The 21,509-nt window shown below is 42.5% G+C and overlaps 2 protein-coding genes across 6 annotated transcripts; one reads left to right on the forward strand and one right to left on the reverse strand.

Moving 5' to 3' along the window:
* Window positions 1-406: 406 nt before the first annotated feature.
* LOC142101280 (mitochondrial carnitine/acylcarnitine carrier protein-like) lies at window positions 407-13,789 on the reverse strand. The gene is made up of 9 exons (XM_075185638.1): window positions 13,264-13,789; window positions 11,881-11,973; window positions 5,689-5,816; window positions 4,626-4,716; window positions 3,716-3,833; window positions 3,545-3,614; window positions 3,139-3,248; window positions 2,603-2,724; window positions 407-1,771 (listed from the first exon to the last, which is right to left on the reverse strand). Exons 1-9 carry the CDS (start codon window positions 13,372-13,374, stop codon window positions 1,709-1,711), a joined length of 906 nt encoding a protein of 301 aa, XP_075041739.1. The 5' UTR covers window positions 13,375-13,789; the 3' UTR covers window positions 407-1,708.
* LOC142101279 (deoxyribonuclease-1-like 1) lies at window positions 2,641-21,443 on the forward strand. 5 transcript variants are annotated; one of them, XM_075185633.1, is made up of 11 exons: window positions 2,641-2,758; window positions 4,632-4,726; window positions 12,354-12,473; window positions 14,932-15,090; window positions 15,523-15,611; window positions 15,694-15,774; window positions 16,244-16,380; window positions 17,092-17,204; window positions 18,196-18,353; window positions 18,924-19,014; window positions 20,140-21,443. In XM_075185633.1, the coding sequence occupies exons 4-11, from the start codon at window positions 14,953-14,955 to the stop codon at window positions 20,275-20,277; spliced, it is 945 nt and encodes a 314-aa protein (XP_075041734.1). In that variant the 5' UTR covers window positions 2,641-2,758; window positions 4,632-4,726; window positions 12,354-12,473; window positions 14,932-14,952; the 3' UTR covers window positions 20,278-21,443. The 5 variants fall into 5 exon arrangements, with proteins under 5 accessions (XP_075041734.1, XP_075041735.1, XP_075041737.1 ...); XM_075185634.1 differs by lacking the exons at window positions 2,641-2,758; window positions 4,632-4,726 and adding an exon at window positions 8,960-8,979; XM_075185636.1 differs by lacking the exons at window positions 2,641-2,758; window positions 4,632-4,726 and adding an exon at window positions 10,392-10,548 and having other exon boundaries at window positions 16,244-16,356.
* The last annotated feature ends 66 nt before the right edge of the window (window positions 21,444-21,509 follow it).

Consider the following 21,509-nt stretch of genomic DNA (forward strand, 5'->3'; position numbering starts at 1 on the left):
GACGCGATTTCGCAGCCCCGCCCCCTGCACGCCCACGTCCCAGCCGGCATCTCCCGGAAAAAGAAAAAAAAATGTTGGCAAGTATGATATTAACGATGATAATAATAAATGTGAAGCGTAGACTATTCGGAAATCCTCATACCGTGAAAAGGAGTTACTTTGACGGGTGTGCAGTTAAATTTCACATACTTTATTTCCATTGTACCTCTTCAGTCGTGTTTGTGTCAAAAAAGGCATGCAAAAATGTATATACACGGTATAGATATGCTGTTCATATGCTATATATCAATGCTTAATATGTACTGTGCATGTTTTCCTATTCATTTCCGTTTGCCATCACAGGGGTCTCAGTATAAGACCCCTGCCATTAAACAAATACATTGTAAACAATTAATAAATATACACATTTGTCAAAAAATAGTTTAATTAAATTACATTCCTAGATGTCCTCATTCACCACTTTACTACATTGCAATAATCCGATGTCCTTAATTTGTAATCCAAAAGGGAAAGTCAAACCTGCTTATGCTAACCCCATAGAACAATACATTTTTTTTCGAGTACCGTAACATGCTTTGAACACAAGATAAACGTCCGCACATAGCTGTAACTAGATAAATCCTTATTTGAGATTACAATGAATGCAGCAATAGAAAATCATTGTTATCGCTCACACTGATAACCAGGGGCCATAGTCATTTAGACAATTCCATATCTGATGTTTTAAATACATTATTTAGTAAAACTTTTCTGTGTAAACACGTAATCAGGTGTTTGCACAAGGAAAAAAAACAGATTCCCATTGGTTGCTGCACTTTACAGTACATTTGCATAAGACATTATTTTATTAAACAAAAGTATCAACTTCATAATACATTTGTACAGAATAATACTTTAATATGAATTAGCAGGGGAAAACTTAATTTGTTAGATGCAACTGATGGAGGTTCAGTGAATCGCTAACGTGTTCTGAAAGGTGAAAATGTGGATGCAGCATTATTAAGGCTCTTCTGTGTCCCAGTTTTCTGTTTCACAGTTTTCTGTAACAAGTCATTTTTTCTCCCAGATTTCAGAATCCCTGGGCCTGATTCATTAAAGAAAGGAAATGCTGATGTTTGTCATATTTTGGCCAGCATGGTGGCTCAGTGGTTAGCACTTCTGCCTCACAGCGCTGGGGTCATGAGTTCAATTCCCGACCATGGCCTTATCTGTGTGGAGTTTGTATGTTCTCCCCGTGTTTGCGTGGGTTTCCTCCAGGTGCTCCGGTTTCCTCCCACACTCCAAAAACATACTAGTAGGTTAATTGGCTGCTATCAAAATTGACCCTAGTCTGTGTGTGTGTGTGTTAGGGAATTTAGACTGTAAGCCCCAATGGGGCAGGGACCGATGTGAATGAGTTCTCTGTACAGCGCTGCGGAATCAGTGGCGCTATATAAATAAATGGTGATGATAATGATGATATTCTGCATAAAAATTGCTCAGTAATGGACAAAACGCCAGAGAACGCAGGTGCTTAGATTTCACCTTTGAATGCAAGGCCGCCTGTGTATATAGATTACTGGAGGCAGTAAGAATGGAATCCTGTAACTTACTTGGCTGAGTCAACCCCTAGCCCTAATATGTCACAATGTCTTCAGGTTTACGGTGTGAAGCTGGGGATTCCACAGCCAGTCCTAGAGTCCAACTTCACTTGAACAATGTCCGGGTATCAGGAGTCTGGGATCAGCCAGTTTAAGAATTTCATGGATATCTCAAAACCCAGAAAACAGGCCTAGAACAAGAGGACAATTGTGAGGGACTAGGATGAGATCTGGGTAAAGAACACATTATTTGTGGTAAGCGGACAAGCTCACATCAGATTGGCGTAGTACAATTATTTTCATTGAATTGTTTAAAAAAACTCATTGCGTGTGTTTGAAAAATGATTTCATGCAAACAATAGAAGATGGCAAAATTGATAATAAATCGATTGTAGTGGGTAGAAAGATATTAACCTGCAAAGAATCAGATTTAAGCTGGTGTGTATTTCATAGTGCATGATCCAGATCAGAGCTAGGCAACCTGTGGATTGCCAACCGTCGTGGAACTACAAGTCCCAGTATACGAAACAGTAAATGTTGCAGAAGGAAGAGAGATGTGGTTCTCCTAATATACCATTTATGGTTCTGAAGGAATGCTTTGTTCATAGACATGTTCAAGAAACACTACACAAATATATAGTTATGGAGTTAGATCCACAGGTTTGGGTGATACAATAGTCTCTACGCGTTTCGAGGTTACTAGACGTCTTTGTTAGGAGAATAATACTCTGTAGGAGCCCGGTTTTCCCGAAACGCGTTGAGTCATACAAAATAACTGGAGAGCCACAGGTTGCCTGAATGCACTAGCCCAAAATTTTTATGTGCACAAGGTGATTGCTTGTTTATTGATGAAGGGTCAGACTGCAAAACTATCAGGTTGCTAAAAAATGTCATTGTTTTGTTAACGGGTGTCATTATTCAGCAGTGAACTTGTTGGCGCCATTGAGCGAGCAAATCTATATCTATTGAGTAATATGAGTCTATAACCCCATTGTGTCTCTTTCTCAGATCCAGCGACTCACCGCGTTGGCCGGGAAGGCTCGTAACATGGCTGCTGTGAATCCCCTATACAGACCACGTGGGCCCTCGTCTCTCAGGACTTCCCTCAAAACATCCAGCAGACCCCGGTAGCGGTTACTAGGAGCTGGAAGAAGACACCAAGGACCAGTCAGTGAAGGGTACAGGTGAACAGAGTTGGGTTGTTGTGACAGAGATGTGTGTGTTCTGGGGGAACAATTTCAGGACTGGCGCCGTGTGGGGTCAGCACAGAAATAACAAAGAGGCTTATCTTTTCAAATGGTGCAATATGGCTAAATGTGCTGTAACTCATAGCGACCAATCAGATTCTGTCTTTTTTTCTTCTTGTGCAGTGTAGAAAATGAAAGCCATCATTTGATTGGTTGCTATGGGCACAGCACACCTAGGGCTGTGTTATTCAGTAATCCCAGGGTGTTTTTTGCTGGTGTTGTGTAGAACACTGTAGCAGTGATATTGCTGAATATATGAGTGATCAGGGAAATGGTAGCAGAGGATGGCAGAGTGGGGTGCGCTTATAAACCTGTCTGGAAACGGGACTTCATCACGTCCATAGGAATGGCCACCAGCCAATTGCACACGCCGGCAACGCCACCAGCGAACAGAATCCGTGGAACACTGAGATCACTGACACTGTGAGAGAAGATGGTGAGAAGCAGCAGAGTACAAATCACTAAGGGGTATATTTACTAAAGCACCTAAAAAGGAAAAGTGCAGTTGTTGCCAGTAGCGACCAATCAGATTCTAGCTATCATTTATCTAGTACACTCTACAAAATGATAGCTAGAATCTGATTGGTTGCTAACACATAAACAACTGCTAGAGTGCTCTATGATGAGTACACCTATACACACAGTCACAGTACAGGATATAAAGATTTATATACACACAAGAGGAAACTATATTGTATCAACAATGTTACAACTCACCTTTTTCCCTGTGACATCATCTCTTTCGTCCACTCATAGCTCATAAAATACATGCCGGTGGCCGGAATATCTAATGGTCAAAGTGACACAAGATTTGTTAAAGGGAGTAAAGGTACAGTAATGAAAATAATATGTAGGTGATGCCGACAGGTCATGGGACAAAGCGTTTACCTCTTAGAAGAGTAAGTATTGTGCCGCGGTACAGGCTCCGGATGCCCTGCTTCCTGTACAGCTGGCGGGCGCAATCCACAGGCCCCGAAAATGGTTTCAATAAGCTGTTAGCCTGAGCCTGGAGGAAGGAGAGTGAGGGAGGCATTGTCAGTGTGTGATGAATTCAAAATTATGAATACACCTCAGTGGGAGCTCTGTAGAGTATGTAGACTTTGGAGGCCGACATTTTCTGGGTGACCGGTCCACTTTGAGGCAAGCATACTTACCTGTACAGTTAGTATTAGCGTACTTGCCTAATTTAAACCAGGAGATCCTGGTGGGGGAGGTCAAGGGAAAAGTGGAGGGGGGCATGTCGCCCCTTTGGTGAAATACTGCAATTGCGTCATCAGGCTGTGGGGAACGGGGTCAAAATGATGAGATTCGTGGCGAAACGCGTCATTGAGTTCCCTGATTTGCCTAGTTTGCTAGAAAGTGGGTGGGTCGGGAGAAAGGCCTGTCCCGGGGGGCCGGGAGAACTACCCGAAATTCTTGAGGCTCCCCCACAATCTTGGGAGAGTAAGCAAATATAAGCCTTAGTAGGTTTAAAATGGGGAAACACGTTTGCTTAGGATAGCACAAGTTTTGTCCATTGAAGCTTGTTTTCAGTATATTGAATAGCAGAAGCTTTATTTCAAAAGGGAACTAACTTAAAGTTCTCAAATTCTCCTCTCTGTTCCATTTCCCCTCATACAGTCATCTTTCCTATGATGGATCATTGCCAATACAAGACATGATACTTTGCAGAAGTAAAAAGCAGAAGTACAGTTTTTAGGACACTTCACATATTTGAATTCTATAATTTTATTACAAATAAAATAATGGCGGCAGGTAGTACATCAGAATCCCATTGCAATTAAATCTGTGTTCTTACCTGTAGCAGACACTTGATCCTCTCAGACGGAATCACCACAACGGCGCTGCAGAGGCCGGACAGCATTCCCGCTGCAAACACCTGGTGCGGTCTGGCGCGTTGTAAGTTAAAGAATACTCATTATCACGTGGAGATAATAAATCTTTTTTTTTTTTTTTCTTGTAAAAGCGGACCCATCAGCTACACAATGAAGGCGGCCATTTTGTGGAACGAACCAGTAATCTGTTTACTGGGAATTAAAAACATAGTTTTGTGCCTTGGTTCTGTCGCTAGTTCCTAGTAAGTTAATAGGCTGCATTCTCATGAATAATGAAAAATTGCTGCTTCCAGCGTCTGTAGATGACAGGTCCACTTTATGTTGGATGTCTTGTACGAAACTAAAACGATAAATGTCTGCTAAGAACATCAGATAATTACATAATGCAAATTCTAAAACAAACCTCTAGGGTTATATTTACTAAACTGCGGGTTTGAAAAAGTGGAGGTGTTGCCTATAGCAACCAATCAGATTCTAGTTATCAGTTTATAGAATGCACTAAATATATGACATCTAGATTCTGATTGGTTGCTATAGGCAACATCTCCACTTTTTCAAACCCGCAGTTTAGTAAATATACCCCCTAGTCTTGTATCCATCAAAATAACAATTATCCCTTTAAGTCTGGACGTGAATTGAATTTCCACAAAAGAGGGGCCATTTCTTCGTGTTATTTTCCTGTTGTCCAGTCCCCTGATCTTGGGAGAAGATTTAGGCAGTGATAAGTCTTACAAAGTCTGCTGAAGTATATATGAAGTATTTATTGCATTTACCTGATGTGAACGCAGTAAAGGTGTCATATTTACTTTATTTACTTCAGAAAAACTCTGTGAGACTTTACGCCTTATCAGCAGATGATGATAGTAAATAGTCAGGGACTCGTTAGTTTGATTGGCGATGCAAAATGATGGACTTTGAAGACCACATAACATATAAGTAAAGAATATCAGTAGGGACATAAATTTATACTAATTTACTTTACTATAGGAGGACATTTGTAGCTCGGTTTTGTAGCTCGGATCTCACCTCAGCGCTTCTTTCGGATGATACTGCTGAAGCTTCTTCCCCAGGCTAAAGCCAAAAAACGTGATTGCCATTATGGGTGTCACGCCCGCCAGAGGAGCCCCCATCCCTTTATATAGGCCCCATAGCCCCTGACCGAGAGAAGAAAAAGAGACGGTTCATTATGAGTTAAGTCCTCAGCGCTGACATTGATGGTTAATTGGTGTTTTTCATTAGTACCACAAATATTTTACCTCAAGTTTGATAAATTACCATATGAATTCATGTTCTCTTTCTAGTTATTACCAGGAATGAGATATTACCTCAGGTTTTGGAGATATTACCACAAGTGAGATATATTAATACATATATTGCATTTTCACATCACTTCTAGTTCTTTTTGCTCAGTAAATTTTGCAAATTAAAAAAGCACTAATAAAAGAAAAAATAACAAATAAAATTATTATTATTTTATCTTTCTATATTGTTATGTTACAGGTAATGGTTGTTATTAATGATACCATGACTTTGCCTTAGAGGATAAACATTGCTTATTATACCTTTATATTGGGTGAGAGTGATTTATATTAAGCACTAGTAATTATAACATTTGAGGGGCGATCAGGAGCCTGAGGCAGCAGCTGAAATGACGCCCTTCTCACCCCGTAGACAAATGTTTATGGTAGTTTGTAGATGAGTGTTGTGCATTTTAAAAGATACATATTGTAATATTAAGTATCATTAGTGATATTGAGATAAATTCCATAAATAATGAGGTTAGCGGTAAGAAAATTGTAACTTTTAAGTTCTTTCTTTTTGCTGACCCACAAAAACAGCCCAGGAGGCGATATAGTTTCAGAGGGAATAACAAATTACTACCCTACATATCGTTTCCCCGCGCCTGTTTAAAATAAGAATGTTTGTCAGAAGGATTTTAGACTTTTCTTCTTCTGATTCAGAGGAGAATTTCCTATTAGACAGAGATTCCCTCTCCACTTCCTGTCCAGGGGCCAGGAGAAATGGACAAGTCGGGCTTTCCATAACAGAAAGATATTAAGGAATTCCAGTATACAGGGTCAGATGCGGAGAAACCCCTGATACTAGTCCTAGACAGAGCAGGAAGAGAAGGGATGATCTGTCCTTCCTTGGTTTCTCTAGTAGCATCAAGATGGCGGTCAACAGAGTCATCGTGATTGTAGGTTAGTCATTTCATAGCGTGACCAATACCTGCAGATGACTCCTTAAAGCTGGCTTGGCAGGCCCAGCCTGTAAGTCGTAAGACTCCCTGGTCCGTCCCAGAATTCGTAGAGGAGAGAAAAACACGTCATAAGGCTATGAGGTCCTTCGCAGACCTTTAGGCCCTAACGTGTGCCCCCAAGATGGAATAACCTTTTCTTCTCTTGTTTTTTTCAACAACAGGTTGACAAAGCCGGGGTGTAGTATATTCAGGACAAATGGACTTTAAAAATTAATCCTTCTGGTCTCAGTTTGTCCTTCAAACATTCCCCAAGACAAGTGTTTTTCTGTTTCAGAACTTGTTCTTCCAAGTTGACTTGGACCCTGACCTAACCCTTATACAACGGAAATTAGAGGAGGTGGATACATAGACCAAGGGTTGGGTGAGCCATTTACTTTGCATGAAGAAATAACGGTTCTTGCAGGCCAATCGTGAACGTAAAATCCTTAAACAAATCCCTCACTACCAGACACTTCCGCATCAGTGTCAGATTTACCGCCCCAGTTGGAGAACAGCAGTGAAGATAGACCTAAAAGATGCTTTTCATAATGTGTCCATCAAACAAAGTCCAGGCAGTTCAGAAGATTCCAATGGAACGTTGCCACTCTAGAGAGCCTGGTTCTGGGCAAATTTATTTGGTCTACTCCAGTTCCTACTCTAGAAGTCGCAAACAAATGAATAGATTGGTTAGTTCTTCCCATGCTGGTCTGGCAATGGTCTTGCCTGGGAAAATTCAACGGAACAACAGACTGACTCTCTCACCATAAGATTCCCCTGAGCACCCACATCTTGAACTCTACATGGTTCTAGAGAAAGGTCCAAACATTTGGGTACTCTAATGTAGTCTTGGTAGGTCGATTTGGGATTGGTTTACTCTTCACCCCAGCACCTAGAAAGTGCCTTATATTTTCTGACATCTAAATTTTAGGAAGGCCTTGTGACCTTCACTGTTAAGTCCATGGGCTTGGTCTTTTCACCCATAGTTCCAGACCTTACTGATAGCAGATTACACCTGAGCCTGATTAAGGGATCAGCACTGTCAACCATTCAACCAACATAGGCACCCACTTGGTACATAAAACCTTGCTTTGGGTACCTTGGCTCTCTACAAGGTGTGACTTCAGTAATTTGGTAACGTCACTGTTATCTTCAGCCTTGGCAGCCAGGGGAGTAGTATGTAACATGGTATATGGTTCACATTTCACTTGCCACGGTTTATCACTTGCCGAAGGCCTTACCGGGCAGCAGGAGCCAATTCTGTTAGGGATTGGATAGTATCTTTATAATTGAAGGAACATTCCATCTGAGGTGCTGCAGTGGTAGGCATTCCCTTAACCTGTATCATCCGAGAAGCATATTGGTCCTCACCTTGGATGCTTGTGAAAGATTTTTGGAGACCATGTGATCTTCCCAATATCCAATTTCTCAGGGCTACCTCCGGGCGTACGGTATTTTACCCACTTGCTGCTGCTAGGTGGCAAGCTTCCCAAATAAGAAAAAAAAGTTTGCAAGAATCTATGATCGGAAAATTGTATTTGTTCTAGAGAATTAGGACTACAACCTAATAACAGTGGACTCCTTTGCCCCCCCCCCCTCCCATTATAGTTATAGGGCTACTCTCTTTCTTATTTAGGATTAAGGGAGAATTTTTATTTGTCCCCTAGTCAGTCCCTTGGTACTATTTAGGGAGGCAATCTTAATTCTTTAGAGCGAATCAATTGTGAGAGAAGAAGTGCCCCTTGGGACAAGCAGAAGGTGGTATTTGGTGGGTTTATAAAAGCTGTCAGGGCAGTGACTATAACTGTAGGTCATATTTATCTCTTTCATTTATTCTTTGCTTATATTATATTTCTGTGGAACAGTTTTATATTTGCAGCCTATTTTTAGTGACAAGAGTCACTGATCAGCATCTGTTGGTTGTATAATAAGCGCCAGAGATGTTTGCTGAGAGATCATGATCTAAGTTTAGATATCGGCTATAAGGATTTGTCAACTGATGAAAGACAAACAGAGTAAAATACGTGTGAAGCGATGAAAAGGTTTCTGCTAAGTAAAACATAATAAATCAGATCATAAAGGTAAGAAACCGTTACATGTAAAATGATAAAACACAAGTTTTATACTATAGTTTTTTAGACTGCTTTTAGGCACATCTGTGTATTCGTAGGCGGTGAGAGGTCTGTGTCCTGATGTCTGTGTATTAGGAGGAGGGGGGAGCTCTGTGTATTAGGAGGAAGACCCAAGTCTGTGTGTGTGTGTGTGTTAGGGAATTTAGACTGTAAGCCCCAATGGGGCAGGGACTGATGTGAGTGAGTTCTCTGTACAGCGCTGTGGAATTAGTGGCGCTATATAAATAAATGATGATGATGATGAGGAGAGCGCTCTGTGTATTAGGAGGAGGGGGGAGCTCTGTGTATTATGAAGAGGAGAGAACTCTGTATTAGGAGGAGGGGAGAGCTCTGTGTATTAGGAGGAGGGGAGAGCTCTGTGTATTAGGAGGAGGAGAGCGCTCTGTGTATTAGGAGGAGGGGAGAGCTCTGTGTATTAGGAGGAGGGGGAGCTCTGTGTATTAGGAGGAGGAGAGCGCTCTGTGTATTAGGAGGAGGGGAGAGCTCTGTGTATTAGGAGGAGGGGAGAGCTCTGTATTAGGAGGAGGAGAGCGCTCTGTGTATTAGGAGGAGAGGAGAGCTCTGTGTATTAGGAGGATGGGAGAGCTCTGTGTATTAGGAAGAGGAGAGCACTCTGTGTATTAGGAGGAGGGGGGAGCTCTGTGTATTAGGAGGATGGGAGAGCTCTGTGTATTAGGAGGAGGGGGAGCTCTGTGTATTAGGAGGAGGAGAGCGCTCTGTGTATTAGGAGGATGGGAGAGCTCTGTGTATTAGGAAGAGGAGAGCACTCTGTGTATTAGGAGGAGGGGGGAGCTCTGTGTATTAGGAGGATGGGAGAGCTCTGTGTATTAGGAGGAGGGGGAGCTCTGTGTATTAGGAGGAGGAGAGCGCTCTGTGTATTAGGAGGAGGGGGGGAGCTCTGTGTATTAGGAGGATGGGAGAGCTCTGTGTATTAGGAGGAGGGGGAACTCTGTGTATTAGGAGGAGGAGAGCGCTCTGTGTATTAGGAGGAGAGGAGAGCTCTGTGTATTAGGAGGATGGGAGAGCTCTGTGTATTAGGAGGATGGGAGAGCTCTGTGTATTAGGAGGATGGGAGAGCTCTGTGTATTAGGAGGAGAGGAGAGCTCTGTGTATTAGGAGGATGGGAGAGCTCTGTGTATTAGGAAGAGGAGAGCACTCTGTGTATTAGGAGGATGGGAGAGCTCTGTGTATTAGGAAGAGGAGAGCACTCTGTGTATTAGGAGGGGGGGAGCTCTGTGTATTATGAAGAGGAGAGAACTCTGTGTATTAGGAAGCATTGTGTATTATGTATTGATTCCATTGTACTCATATGGATAAGTTTAGATGGAAACTGACTTCCTGCCATCTCCTCATTGGTCTCAGCTCCGCCCTGTCAGACAGCTGTGTGTTACTGTCTGCAGACACCTCAGTTTAGGACGAGGGATTACATGTTCCTGTTTTGTGCCTGACAGTCAGTGAGTCACACACGGAACCAGCAGAGGCAGCGGGAGAAGGCGATGAGGCCCCGAGAGTACTGAGGTAGAGGCAGGAGACGTCTCGCTGTGTATCCTCCTGTGTACACGGTGCTGTACTCTGTGATCAGTGTATACTGCTCTGTGTCACTGTGTACCTGGTGCTGTACTCTGTGATCAGCGTATACTGCTCTGTGTCACTCTGTACCTACTCTGTGATCAGTGTATACTGCTCTGTGTCACTGTGTACCTGGTGCTGTACTCTGTGATCAGTGTATACTACTCTGTGTCACTGTGTACCTGGTGCTGTACTCTGTGATCAGTGCACACTGCTCTGTGTCACTCTGTACCTAGTACTGTACTCTGTGATCAGTGTATACTGCTCTGTGTCACTGTGTACCTGGTGCTGTACACTCAGTTATCAGTGTATACTGCTCTGTGTCACTGTGTACTATGTGCTGTACACTCACTGATCAGTGTACACTGCTCTGCGTCACTGTGTACTATGTGCTGTACACTCAGTGATCAGTGTACACTGCTCTGTGTCACTGTGTACTATGTGCTGTACACTCAGTGATCAGTGTACACTGCTCTGTGTCGCTGTGTACTATGTGCTGTACACTCAGTGATCAGTGTACACTGCTCTGTGTCACTGTGTACTATGTGCTGTACACTCAGTGATCAGTGTACACTGCTCTGTGTCACTGTGTACTATGTGCTGTACACTCAGTGATCAGTGTATACTGCTCTGTGTCACTGTGTACTATGTGCTGTACACTCAGTGATCAGTGTACACTGCTCTGTGTCGCTGTGTACTATGTGCTGTACACTCAGTGATCAGTGTATACTGTTCTGTGTCGCTGTGTACCTGGTGCTGTACAGTCAGTGATCAGTGTATACTGCTCTGTGTCACTGTGTACTATGTGCTGTACACTCAGTGATCAGTGTATACTGCTCTGTGTCACTGTGTACTATGTGCTGTACACTCAGTGATCAGTGTATACTGCTCTGTGTCACTGTGTACTATGTGCTGTACACTCAGTGATCAGTGTACACTGCTCTGCTTCTCCGATTGTGTTTGCTGGATGTAATTCTCAATATCTGTTCTTTTTCTATGCTCTGTATAAGTCCATGAAATATAATACCCTATGTCTGTCTAGAGCAGAGCTGTATAACCTGGGAGTAGAGACCCCACAAGTGTCCCCAGAATCTGTTTTTTGGGACCCCTGTTTGTCACATGTGTCATTGTGTCTTTGTTCTGAGACCCCCAAGTATCAGTGCGCAATTATGTCCAGTAACACCTTAGTATTGTACGTTTTCCTCATTGTATCCAGGTGTGAGACTGTATATGAATGCATTAGGTGATTATTATCCATCGGACAGTTACTGCCTTAATCACCTGTTGTGAGACGATCTTCCGGAAACAGTCCAGAGTATTGTTATATCGAGGGCTCTGTCCTAGCAGGGGTCGGGCCTGGATTTGCAGATTTACCTGGAGACACATACAAGACACAGATACAATGTTACACAGTTGTTTACAATATGAGTAAATTGATGTATTATATCCAAGTGATCCATCGGAGGGTTTCAGTCTGATGTAATGACAATGCAGTCACAGATCGGAAGATAATTGCAAGTGTTTTTGTTTTACTATTTAATAAATTAAATTGGGCTTTTTTTGAGGTGGAAATTTAGTAGCCTTTATCTGGATCAGCAGAAGTGATGAAGAGGATATTGGCGTACGTCTGTATATTGGAACTATTAGGACGTGACTTGGAGGTCTAGCATCAGTGAATAGACCGTACTTAGTGTGTGACATTAGATGATCACAGTAGTGACCTGCTCAGCACTGATAAGGACATTTGTCTTTAGGTCAGAAGACACACCCTGATCTGAGAGTGGAGATAGTCCACGGGGGAGATTGTTCTGTGTCTGCTGTACCCCCTCCGTCTTATAACTGCTGAGTGGCCGGACGGTAACGGCGGTAAGATGGTAAGCGCTATCTAAAAACGTAGCACTATTTATATAACATAGGTGTTGGTGTTAGAAGTGGGATGTCTCACAAGTTTGAACCTGTATCTTATAAATGTTACTATTTTGTATACAATTTGCAAGGAACATAATTGTCAAAGTTTATCCTGAGCGATGCAGTTAGTGGTAAGAAGTATTACATGAAAAAAAGAAAACCTTGTGTCTGGTCTCCCTGGGCATCATACCATAATCAACCCCTGCTTCAATTCTAGCTGAGCCCGATCTTTAATGGAACTATCAGATTCAAAAGCTCTTTCTTGTTAAAAGCGGGAACTCCTTTTTCCTTTCCCCAGTCCTCCCAACCCTCTCTTCCTTCCCTATAATACCTTGTACCACTCCTTTCCCCTTCTCTTTCTTCTCCCCTTTGTTTATACAGATCAACAAAAAAACAACAACATCTTCATGGTACTATATTAGTATGTGGTTAAATTAATACTGTGAAAACACTGTGAGAGAGTGTCATACATACTGTTTAATTTATATGTGCATACGCTATCCAACCAATGTACCTTTCAAGAATTCTTTTTTTATTCTGTAATACTGTTCAAGACAAGATGTTATTAATAAAACGTATTTAAAAAACAAAAACAAAAAGAAAAAACCTTCTGTCCTGCAGAGCTTACAATCTATTTACTTGCTGAAGAATTTAAGTTCTTCATATTAAAATAGTTTCTCTCACTCTTAGCACAACACCTCTGACATCTGTTGGTCACCTCTATGTTGGGAGACCATAGTGTAAGAGTGCGCTCACCTTGATGGTGTCCAGGGGCTGCCCGGCCAGCGTGAGACACACTCCTCCCGCCCCTCCAGAGATGAAATGTTTGACATACGCCAGGAGATGAGCCCCATCCTCGGCAGACATGTGTCCGGGTCTGTGTGTCAGTGCCGGCACTGGGGGTGGGAGATTATGGAGGGTGTAAGTTAAGTGCACAAGTGGAAGATGCTGATAGTGCTACAAGTGTGCAACCGGCCCAGCCCCCAGTTACTGCCTGGCAGCCTGCTAGTGATAGCAGAAAGTGGTGATCGAGGCCCAGTGAGAACTGAGTGTGTAAGAGGTCAGTGTATGCTGAGTACGTGTGTCAGTGGTAGAGACCTGTCATTGTATAGTGCATGGTAGTGTAAAGTGGTAATGTGCCAGTCTGTATAGTGTACAAGTGGTGAGAATGTTGCAGTGGTGTAAGTGTATAGTGTACAATGGTAGTGTCTAATGGTGTAAGACATGTGAGTGTGTCAGAGAGTCCACGGGGCACAGCATTGTGACAGCGATGTCAGCCGCTTGCAGCTATTTTCTTTGGCAATTTAGGACAATGTCGTTGCCAGACAGGTCAAACTACATCGTTGCTGAAATGTCCTGATAAGTGCTTTATGTATAACCTGACCAAACCATAGCTCTCCATGTGTTGTGAAACTACAAGTCCCAGCATGCCCCGATAGCTATTGACTGTCTGTCTACTGGCAAAGCATGCTGGGGCTTGTAGTTTCACAGCACCTGGAGAGCTGAGGTTTGGCCAGTCCTGATCTAGTGGCTTCTTACCTAACTATTCATTATATCTATACTACAGCCGAGCGTGATCTCACTAAGTGCACTAATCACACTCTCTCTGTATAAATGGCTACAACAAAGTGTCCCCACTCACACGCAGCAGACACACTTATTACATGAGATATGACCGCACTAGAGCTCCAGTATTTTTCAGCATAGAACCTGGACCCACTAAGGTATAAAGACCCTAGTCTGTGTGTGTCTCTGTGTCTGTGTGTGTGTGTGTGTGTCTGTGTGTGTGTTAGGGAATTTAGACTGTAAATCCCAATGGGGCAGGGACTGATGTGAGCGAGTTCTCTGTACAGCGCTGCGGAATTGGTGGCGCTATATAAATAAATGGTAATAATAATAATATTAAAATTGTGGTCAGTCTATAACCCCCCCCCCCTCCCCTTAGCCCCTGATGATTCCTTGTAGCACCAGGAATCAGTCTCCACTGACCGCGTTAATCCAGGTGTTCCAGCGCCCTCAATACTTCTGGGAAAAAATCCTGGACTGGTTTGGGAAAGACCGGGACATGCATTAATGTCATGACAGCCGTGACCCTATATAATATTATACTGCACTTGTTCACAGATAAGTGACAGATCCATCTGGAATGTCAACTTCAGCGGATTTATTAAAAATAAAGTTAAACTTTAAACTGTCAGAAGATAGAAGTAATCCGTGAATCCTTTGTCCTAGAGAGCCGCACTCTACTTTATACCTCTCTATCGCTCTGCGCTGGTCTGTTTATATGGCGGCCACCGCAGAATAAGTGTCTCTCAGCTGGAAGCGTTTGAGACCATACTTAGCGATTCCCCAATCGGACGCTCGGTCGTGATGAGATGAATTAAAGACGTGTACGGCTCACAATCTGACATCTGTTCTTTACAGGGCGCATAGAGACGCAGGAAGATGTCCCGCTGGCTCCTCCTCCTCCTCTTCCACTTCCTGTGGCCCTGCGTGTGGCCCTTCCGGATCTGCGCCTTCAACGCCCAGCGATTTGGGGAGAAGAAAGTCGCCAACGACGAAGTCCTAAACGTTTTGGTGAAGGTGAGAAAGGGTAAAAGGGAAAACTACGAGATTATTTGAGAGGCGCGGGGGCGGAGTGGAGGATATTCTCAAACGTGGAGCACAGAGAACTCATTCACATCAGTCCCTGCCTCATTGGGACTTACAGTCTAAATTCCCTAATATAGACACACACGCACACAGACACAGACTAGGGTCAATTTTGTTAGCAGCCAATTAACCTACCAGTATGTTTTTGGAGTGTGGGAGGAAACCGGAGCACCCGGAGGATACCCAGGCAAACACAGGGAGAACATACAAACTCCACACAGATAAGGCCATGGTCAGGAGTTGAACTCATGGCCTCAGTGCTGTGAGGCAGAAGTGCTAACCACTAAGCCACTGTGCTGCTAGTTAAATCAGTTAGTTGTCCTAATTTTATTTACTTTTAAAGAACCCTCTGTCTCTCTCCAGATTGTGAAGCGATGTGACATCTGTCTTCTGCAAGAGGTGCAAGATCCTAAGGGGCTCGCTTTATCCAAACTCTTGGGGGTCTTGAACAGGTGAGGGGAGGGGGGGCTTTGAGGGATGGATAGAGGTTCAAGAAGTGTCATTCTCTTGTTCATCCTGTCTTTCTCCTCATAGGCAGCAGGACCTGTTCTTAGCTGTGAGCAGTCCGCCCATTGGCCGGAAGACTTACACTGAACAATACGTGTTTTTATACAAGTGAGTCTCCCAATCCGCTGCTAGCGGTCTCCCTGCCGTCACATACACCAGTCTGGTACACTGACAGTATACTCGTCAGATATTCCCAACAACCATTCACTGTTAGTATACTCAGTATCCGTACTTTTCGAACCAGTAAGTGTATGCTGTATTTACCACATTCTGTGAAACGCCGGCGAACATGAAGACCGCAAGAGTCATGCACCTTTCCCTGCGCTAACCCGCAATGTGATGCACAATTGCGCAAATATAGATACGCTGCGCCAGTTATTAAATCACCTTCATTAACATCAAATGCACCCGCTGAGTGCACTGACAGTAACCCATTAACAGCAAACGCTCCTCTGTATCTTTATTGCACAGATATGTATTTATAAGGAGTCTCTTCTAGATTACTTTAAACAGAATAATTTATTAACCCTGAAACACAACAGATGTGTTCTATACAATATCCTCATTCCCCCCTCAGATCAGAGAAGATCTCCGTGAAGGATCAGTACAAGTATGAAGATAATAACCCGTCCAGGCCAGATGTGTTTGCCAGGGAGCCTTACGTGGTCTCTTTCACTGTGCAGTCAGCAGGTCAGTGGCTGAAGATTGAATATAGTAAATATTATACATGCAGTGCATGTTGAAACTTGCAGGTGTCACTGTTGCTAAAATCTATTTGTATCAGATGTATCTGATTTGGAACGTGTAAATGTGGCACAATAGTGACACCTGCTGGTTACTGATATATTAGCATGCTTGAATGGCCAGTGTTTTTTTTTTTTAAAGGCATATTGTCTATGCATGTCCTATTCCTGGAAACGTAAATATATATATATATATATATATATATATATATATATATATATATATATATATATTAAAGCATCTTATATCAATGAAAAAATAACATACTTGTATTGCCTGTCTTGTTATGTTGATCTTTATGCATATGTAGTGCAGTGATTCTGAAGACAGAGAGTCAAAATAGTAGAAACCTACCCCATATAAGAGGTATATATATCTGTTTTTAATATAGATTAAGATAAAAAAAAGTGCCAGCGGTTTTTGGACAGCTGACATTTCTAGTCTAGTCTAGATATGTAAGAGATAATATCTGTCTGGGAGGAAGTGAGCGCTGTGACTTATAGAGGGACATTTATTACACAACTAAACCTCATCATGTGTGTGAGTGTGATGTGTACTATAAACTGTACAAACCTTCAGTTGTTTCCTGACAGCTCAGCTCTTCAAGCATCCAATCAGATTCCGTAACCTCCTCTTATCCTCCCTATATGCTTCACCTGTAACGTGTCTCTCTACCCCCAGCCCTGCAGGACCTGGTGCTGATTCCGCAGCACACTGAGCCGGACAAAGCTGCGCTGGAAATTGAGGCCCTTTACGATGTATTTGTGGATGTCAGAAGCCGCTGGAGTTGCAAAGTAAGTAAAGCTTAATGTCCGCCCTGTCTGCTTCCTGTACTGATAGTCCTTCCCCTGAGAGAGTCTCTACAGGTGCCCACACTATCTGTCCATCTAGATTTGTGTCTAAATTGAAGGATATCCGCCCATATGTGGCCAGCTTCAGGCATGTATGGCACCAAAGGTTATTAGCAGCGGTCCTGGCGATATGTGAGCGCAGGGAACCTGCTGTGTAGCCAGAATGGTGGGGGTCATAGAAGAAGGATCACTCCCAGTGTGCTATTATCTAAACTGGAAACTCCTTAGGTTTCATAGAATAATTGTTATTTGTGTTGGTGAAATGTCACTCTCAAAAGCTCACTCAGCATTTATGTGTCATTCATGATGCAAATGGCCTATTTTACAAATGCTTCGTAACATCATTGAGAATGCAGCCTATCCCTTCACTAGGAGCCAGTGACATCACTGAGAATGCAGCCTATCCCTTCACTAGGAGCCAGTGACATCACTGAGAATGCAGCCTATCCCTTCACTAGGAACCAGTGACATCACTGAGAATGCAGCCTATCCCTTCACTAGGAACCAGTGACATCACTGAGAATGCAGCCTATCCCTTCACTAGGAACCAGTGACATCACTGAGAATGCAGCCTATCCAGTCACTAGGAACCAGTGACATCACTGAGAATGCAGCCTATCCATTCACTAGGAACCAGTGACATCACTGAGAATGCAGCCTATCCCTTCACTAGGAACCAGTGACATCACTGAGAATGCAGCCTATCCAGTCACTAGGAACCAGTGACATCACTGAGAATGCAGCCTATCCAGTCACTAGGAACCAGTGACATCACTGAGAATGCAGCCTATCCAGTCACTAGGAACCAGTGACATCACTGAGAATGCAGCCTATGCCTTCACTAGGAGCCAGTGACATCACTGAGAATGCAGCCTATCCCTTCACTAACTCTGATTTGTATATTTCACTACTTATCTTTCCCTGTCATTTACAGAATGTGATTATTATGGGGGATTTTAATGCTGGCTGCAGTTACCTCTCCAAAAAGAAAAGGAAATCTCTTCGCTTATACACAGACCCAGATTTTCATTGGCTGATCAGCGACAGCACCGACACGACGGTGAGAGAGAGCACAAACTGCCCGTATGACAGGTGAGAAGTGTAAATTATAATAGTTCCGTCATGCTGACTGTAACAGTTTATGTAATTTGAGAGTGTTACTTTATTTTTATTACATTTAGTTTCGTTCTGATACTTTCCTTTTATCATGTTGTGAACTTGTCTGCGCAGAAGCTGTTGGTACCCAGCAAATCCACTTCATAGACAGCTGTAGAAACAGTGACACCTGCAGGTTGTAAAAAGCAGTGCAGCGAAAGTACTTAAAAGGAAGACTGTCATTAAAAGCCATTACTTGTTCTTATAAAGGTGCATGATGTTGTAATACAATAAATGGCAACGACATTACTACACTGTAATGTTGAAGAAAATATTGAATAGGTTTTTTTTTAAGAACATTTTCTGGGACTTTTGTATATATTGTGTATAAATTACTTGGAGAAGCTGTAGGCAGATTAGGCAAATGACTAGGGTCCAATCCGTCCTGGGCGCAAGTTGTGGCCTCTGAGATTAATTTAATACAAGGACTTAAAAGTATGGTAACATCACGGGGGGATAAATTCCATGGTCCAAAGTAATATCTTTCTGGTTACATTTCTTCTTCAGGATCGTGGTTTACGGTCAGGAACTAACAGATTTGGTGACGTTTGCTGGAATTTACAACTTTACGAAGGAGCTGAGGCTAAGTGAAGAGCAGGTACGTCCAGACGACAATGGGGAGGTCATAATGACTCATCTATAAATATAAATAAATAGTCTATTTCCTGATGAATCGGTCACCTACACATATTAGAGGTGGCCATATTTATGGGATGAGTCTAAGTTCATTAGAATGCAGCCTATCAATTCAGTAGGGATCAGTGAGCTAACGTAGGCCGTTTGTATGACTCACAATTGTCAGCGAGTTTTTTTTTAGACCGCGTTAAGTCATTATAACGCTGATTTTTATAATTTTCGAGCAGGTTAACTTTACCCGCGATTCAAATCCATTTTTAAGGCTCAGTTTTTTTTCCATGAAACGGTCCTCTCACGCTCCAGTACACGGTCTATTGAAAGTACAGGGTGTGCGGGAAGCAGCCTCGTTAAAAGCTATTCAATTGTTTTTTAACGCTGCGCGTTAAACAGATCAATATGCTGTTTTATCTCTCACCTCTTTGGGGTGTGATAAAAATAAAAAACCTCTTAAAAGTATTTGAAATCATGTAATAATGTGGAAAAAAAGTTAAACTTATGTTTATCACTAATGCCTAAATTGTGTAAGTTGAGTTTCTTGTGAAAAAATAATGAAATAAAATAAACATGAAAAAATAAATAAAATAAAATCACTAATTAATTATATTTATGTATGTTTTTGGTACAAATATGAATGTAGTAATGTGTTTTGACATGGTATAGATGATTGTATGGTAAAAAATAGTTCAATTAAAAAATATGCTAAAGAAAGTACTGTAATGTAGATATTAACAATGTGTAATGCAATCTAATGTATGTAAAACCTTTTTTTTGTGTTATACATGATATGAATTGCACTAGTTTTCCCGCTGCACTAACTCGAACAGTCGCTATTGGCGTCAAAAACCCATTTTTTTTTTTTAACGCTGCGGGGAAAGAAAAAAACTCGCTGACAATTGAATACCCCCACAGTGTGGGTTAAACCAATATTCAAACGCTGCTACGCAAAGTAACTGGTTCCTATTAAGTTGATGTTCTACATTTTTAGTAATGTTAGTTTAGCCTCTACTGTGTGTACAAAACGAGTAATTTAATTCTACAGTAATATATACTCATCCTCTTTAATAGACCCGTTCTTATATTCCTGTAGGCCCTGAAAGTCAGTGACCATTACCCGGTGGAGATGAATCTGGACGTGACGCTGGGTGGCTCTAAGACTCTCCTTCCGTCACTTGTTTGCATTGTACTGAGTCTCTTAATTGCCGGCGGGACAAGAAATTTCATTTAGGGTGAAACAAAATGAGACTGAAATAGAAGCCACTTTATAACCGGCTTGGATCCATACTCAGGACCTGTTTGTTCTGCCCAATGGTCCACGTTGCTGAGAATCTGGAACTGTAGGAATCTGTGAGTCTTCTCCATCCCATGGCCAGTAGTACAACAAGCACTACGTCTGTCAGTACAGCGCCATGTCCTCTGACCGTCTATCCTGTCGCGTATATCTGTTTTCTTGACCCCTGACCTGTATAGAATATAATTTAGTATTTACAGTTTAATTCATCTCCAGGAAACTTTAGTACTGATTCCAACATCTCTACCTCCGTCACAGCTGCCTCAGAACTCTCAGGGCTGTCTATCATCATCATCATCACAATTTATTTATATAGCGCCACTTATTCCGCAGCGCTGTACAGAGAACTCACTCACATCAGTCCCTGCCCCATTGGAGCTTACAGTCTAAATACACACACACACACACACACACACATACTTAACCTACCAGTATGTGTTTGGAGTGTTGGAGGAAACCGGAGCACCCGGAGGAAACCCATACAAACTCCTCACAGCTAAAGCCATGGTCGGGAATTGAACCCATGACCCCAGTGCTGTTGTGCAGAAGTGCTAACCACTCAGCCACCGTGCTGCCCTGCTGTGTATGCCGACTAGCGGTAAACCTGTAACTGATATATACGCTGATATCTCCAGTCATTAATGCCATCTCTGACCAGGCAGGTTAGCTCTGCCATTACTCATCAAGCCCTAGACTATTAGTATTATGGTGCATTTATAGAGGATATAAAGCATAGTATAAAGACATAAAGGACAAACGGTCAAAATACAGAACAAGCAAAAAGTAAAACACAGGACATTCAAGTAGCATGACTGCAAGAAACGAACCATAATACTGAACCTAAGACATCATAAGTGAGGTGTATAACAAACAAGTGTCATTCAGAACGTGCAAGAGGCGTGATACAAGGACGCAGCGGTGGACCAGGCGCGGCTCCTCAGAGCTTACAATCTATGTCCCCGACATAATGCACAGTGCTTCCATTGTGTTGTGCCGTGTAAATTGCTATTTCACTCTTGTCTGTACAAGATCCGGGCCCAGTGCTCACAACAATCACAATAAACAACAATAAACCTTTTTTTTAACATACATTTTATACAGCAGACGGGCCATTGTTTGTGTGTTTATTTTATTCAATTTGATTGATTGATATGTTCTAAGAGAAGTGA

This window comes from Mixophyes fleayi, chromosome 9, assembly GCF_038048845.1.
Source record: "Mixophyes fleayi isolate aMixFle1 chromosome 9, aMixFle1.hap1, whole genome shotgun sequence".
Classification (NCBI taxonomy): Eukaryota; Metazoa; Chordata; class Amphibia; order Anura; family Limnodynastidae; genus Mixophyes; species Mixophyes fleayi.

What these genes read in the sequence shown, in the direction of transcription:
- LOC142101279 (XM_075185633.1), top strand. Translation starts at nt 14,953, where the DNA reads ATGTCCCGCTGGCTCCTCCTCCTCCTCTTCCACTTCCTGTGGCCCTGC. An exon ending in TCCTAAACGTTTTGGTGAAG is followed by an intron (nt 15,091 to 15,522) that starts GTGAGAAAGGGT and finishes GTCTCTCTCCAG; the next exon opens with ATTGTGAAGCGATGTGACAT. An exon ending in GAAGCCGCTGGAGTTGCAAA is followed by an intron (nt 17,205 to 18,195) that starts GTAAGTAAAGCT and finishes TGTCATTTACAG; the next exon opens with AATGTGATTATTATGGGGGA.
- LOC142101280 (XM_075185638.1), bottom strand. Translation starts at nt 13,374, where the DNA reads ATGTCTGCCGAGGATGGGGCTCATCTCCTGGCGTATGTCAAACATTTC. An exon ending in CATCCGAAAGAAGCGCTGAG is followed by an intron (nt 4,717 to 5,688) that starts GTGAGATCCGAG and finishes ACAACGCGCCAG; the next exon opens with ACCGCACCAGGTGTTTGCAG. An exon ending in GGATCAAGTGTCTGCTACAG is followed by an intron (nt 3,834 to 4,625) that starts GTAAGAACACAG and finishes TCCTTCCTCCAG; the next exon opens with GCTCAGGCTAACAGCTTATT.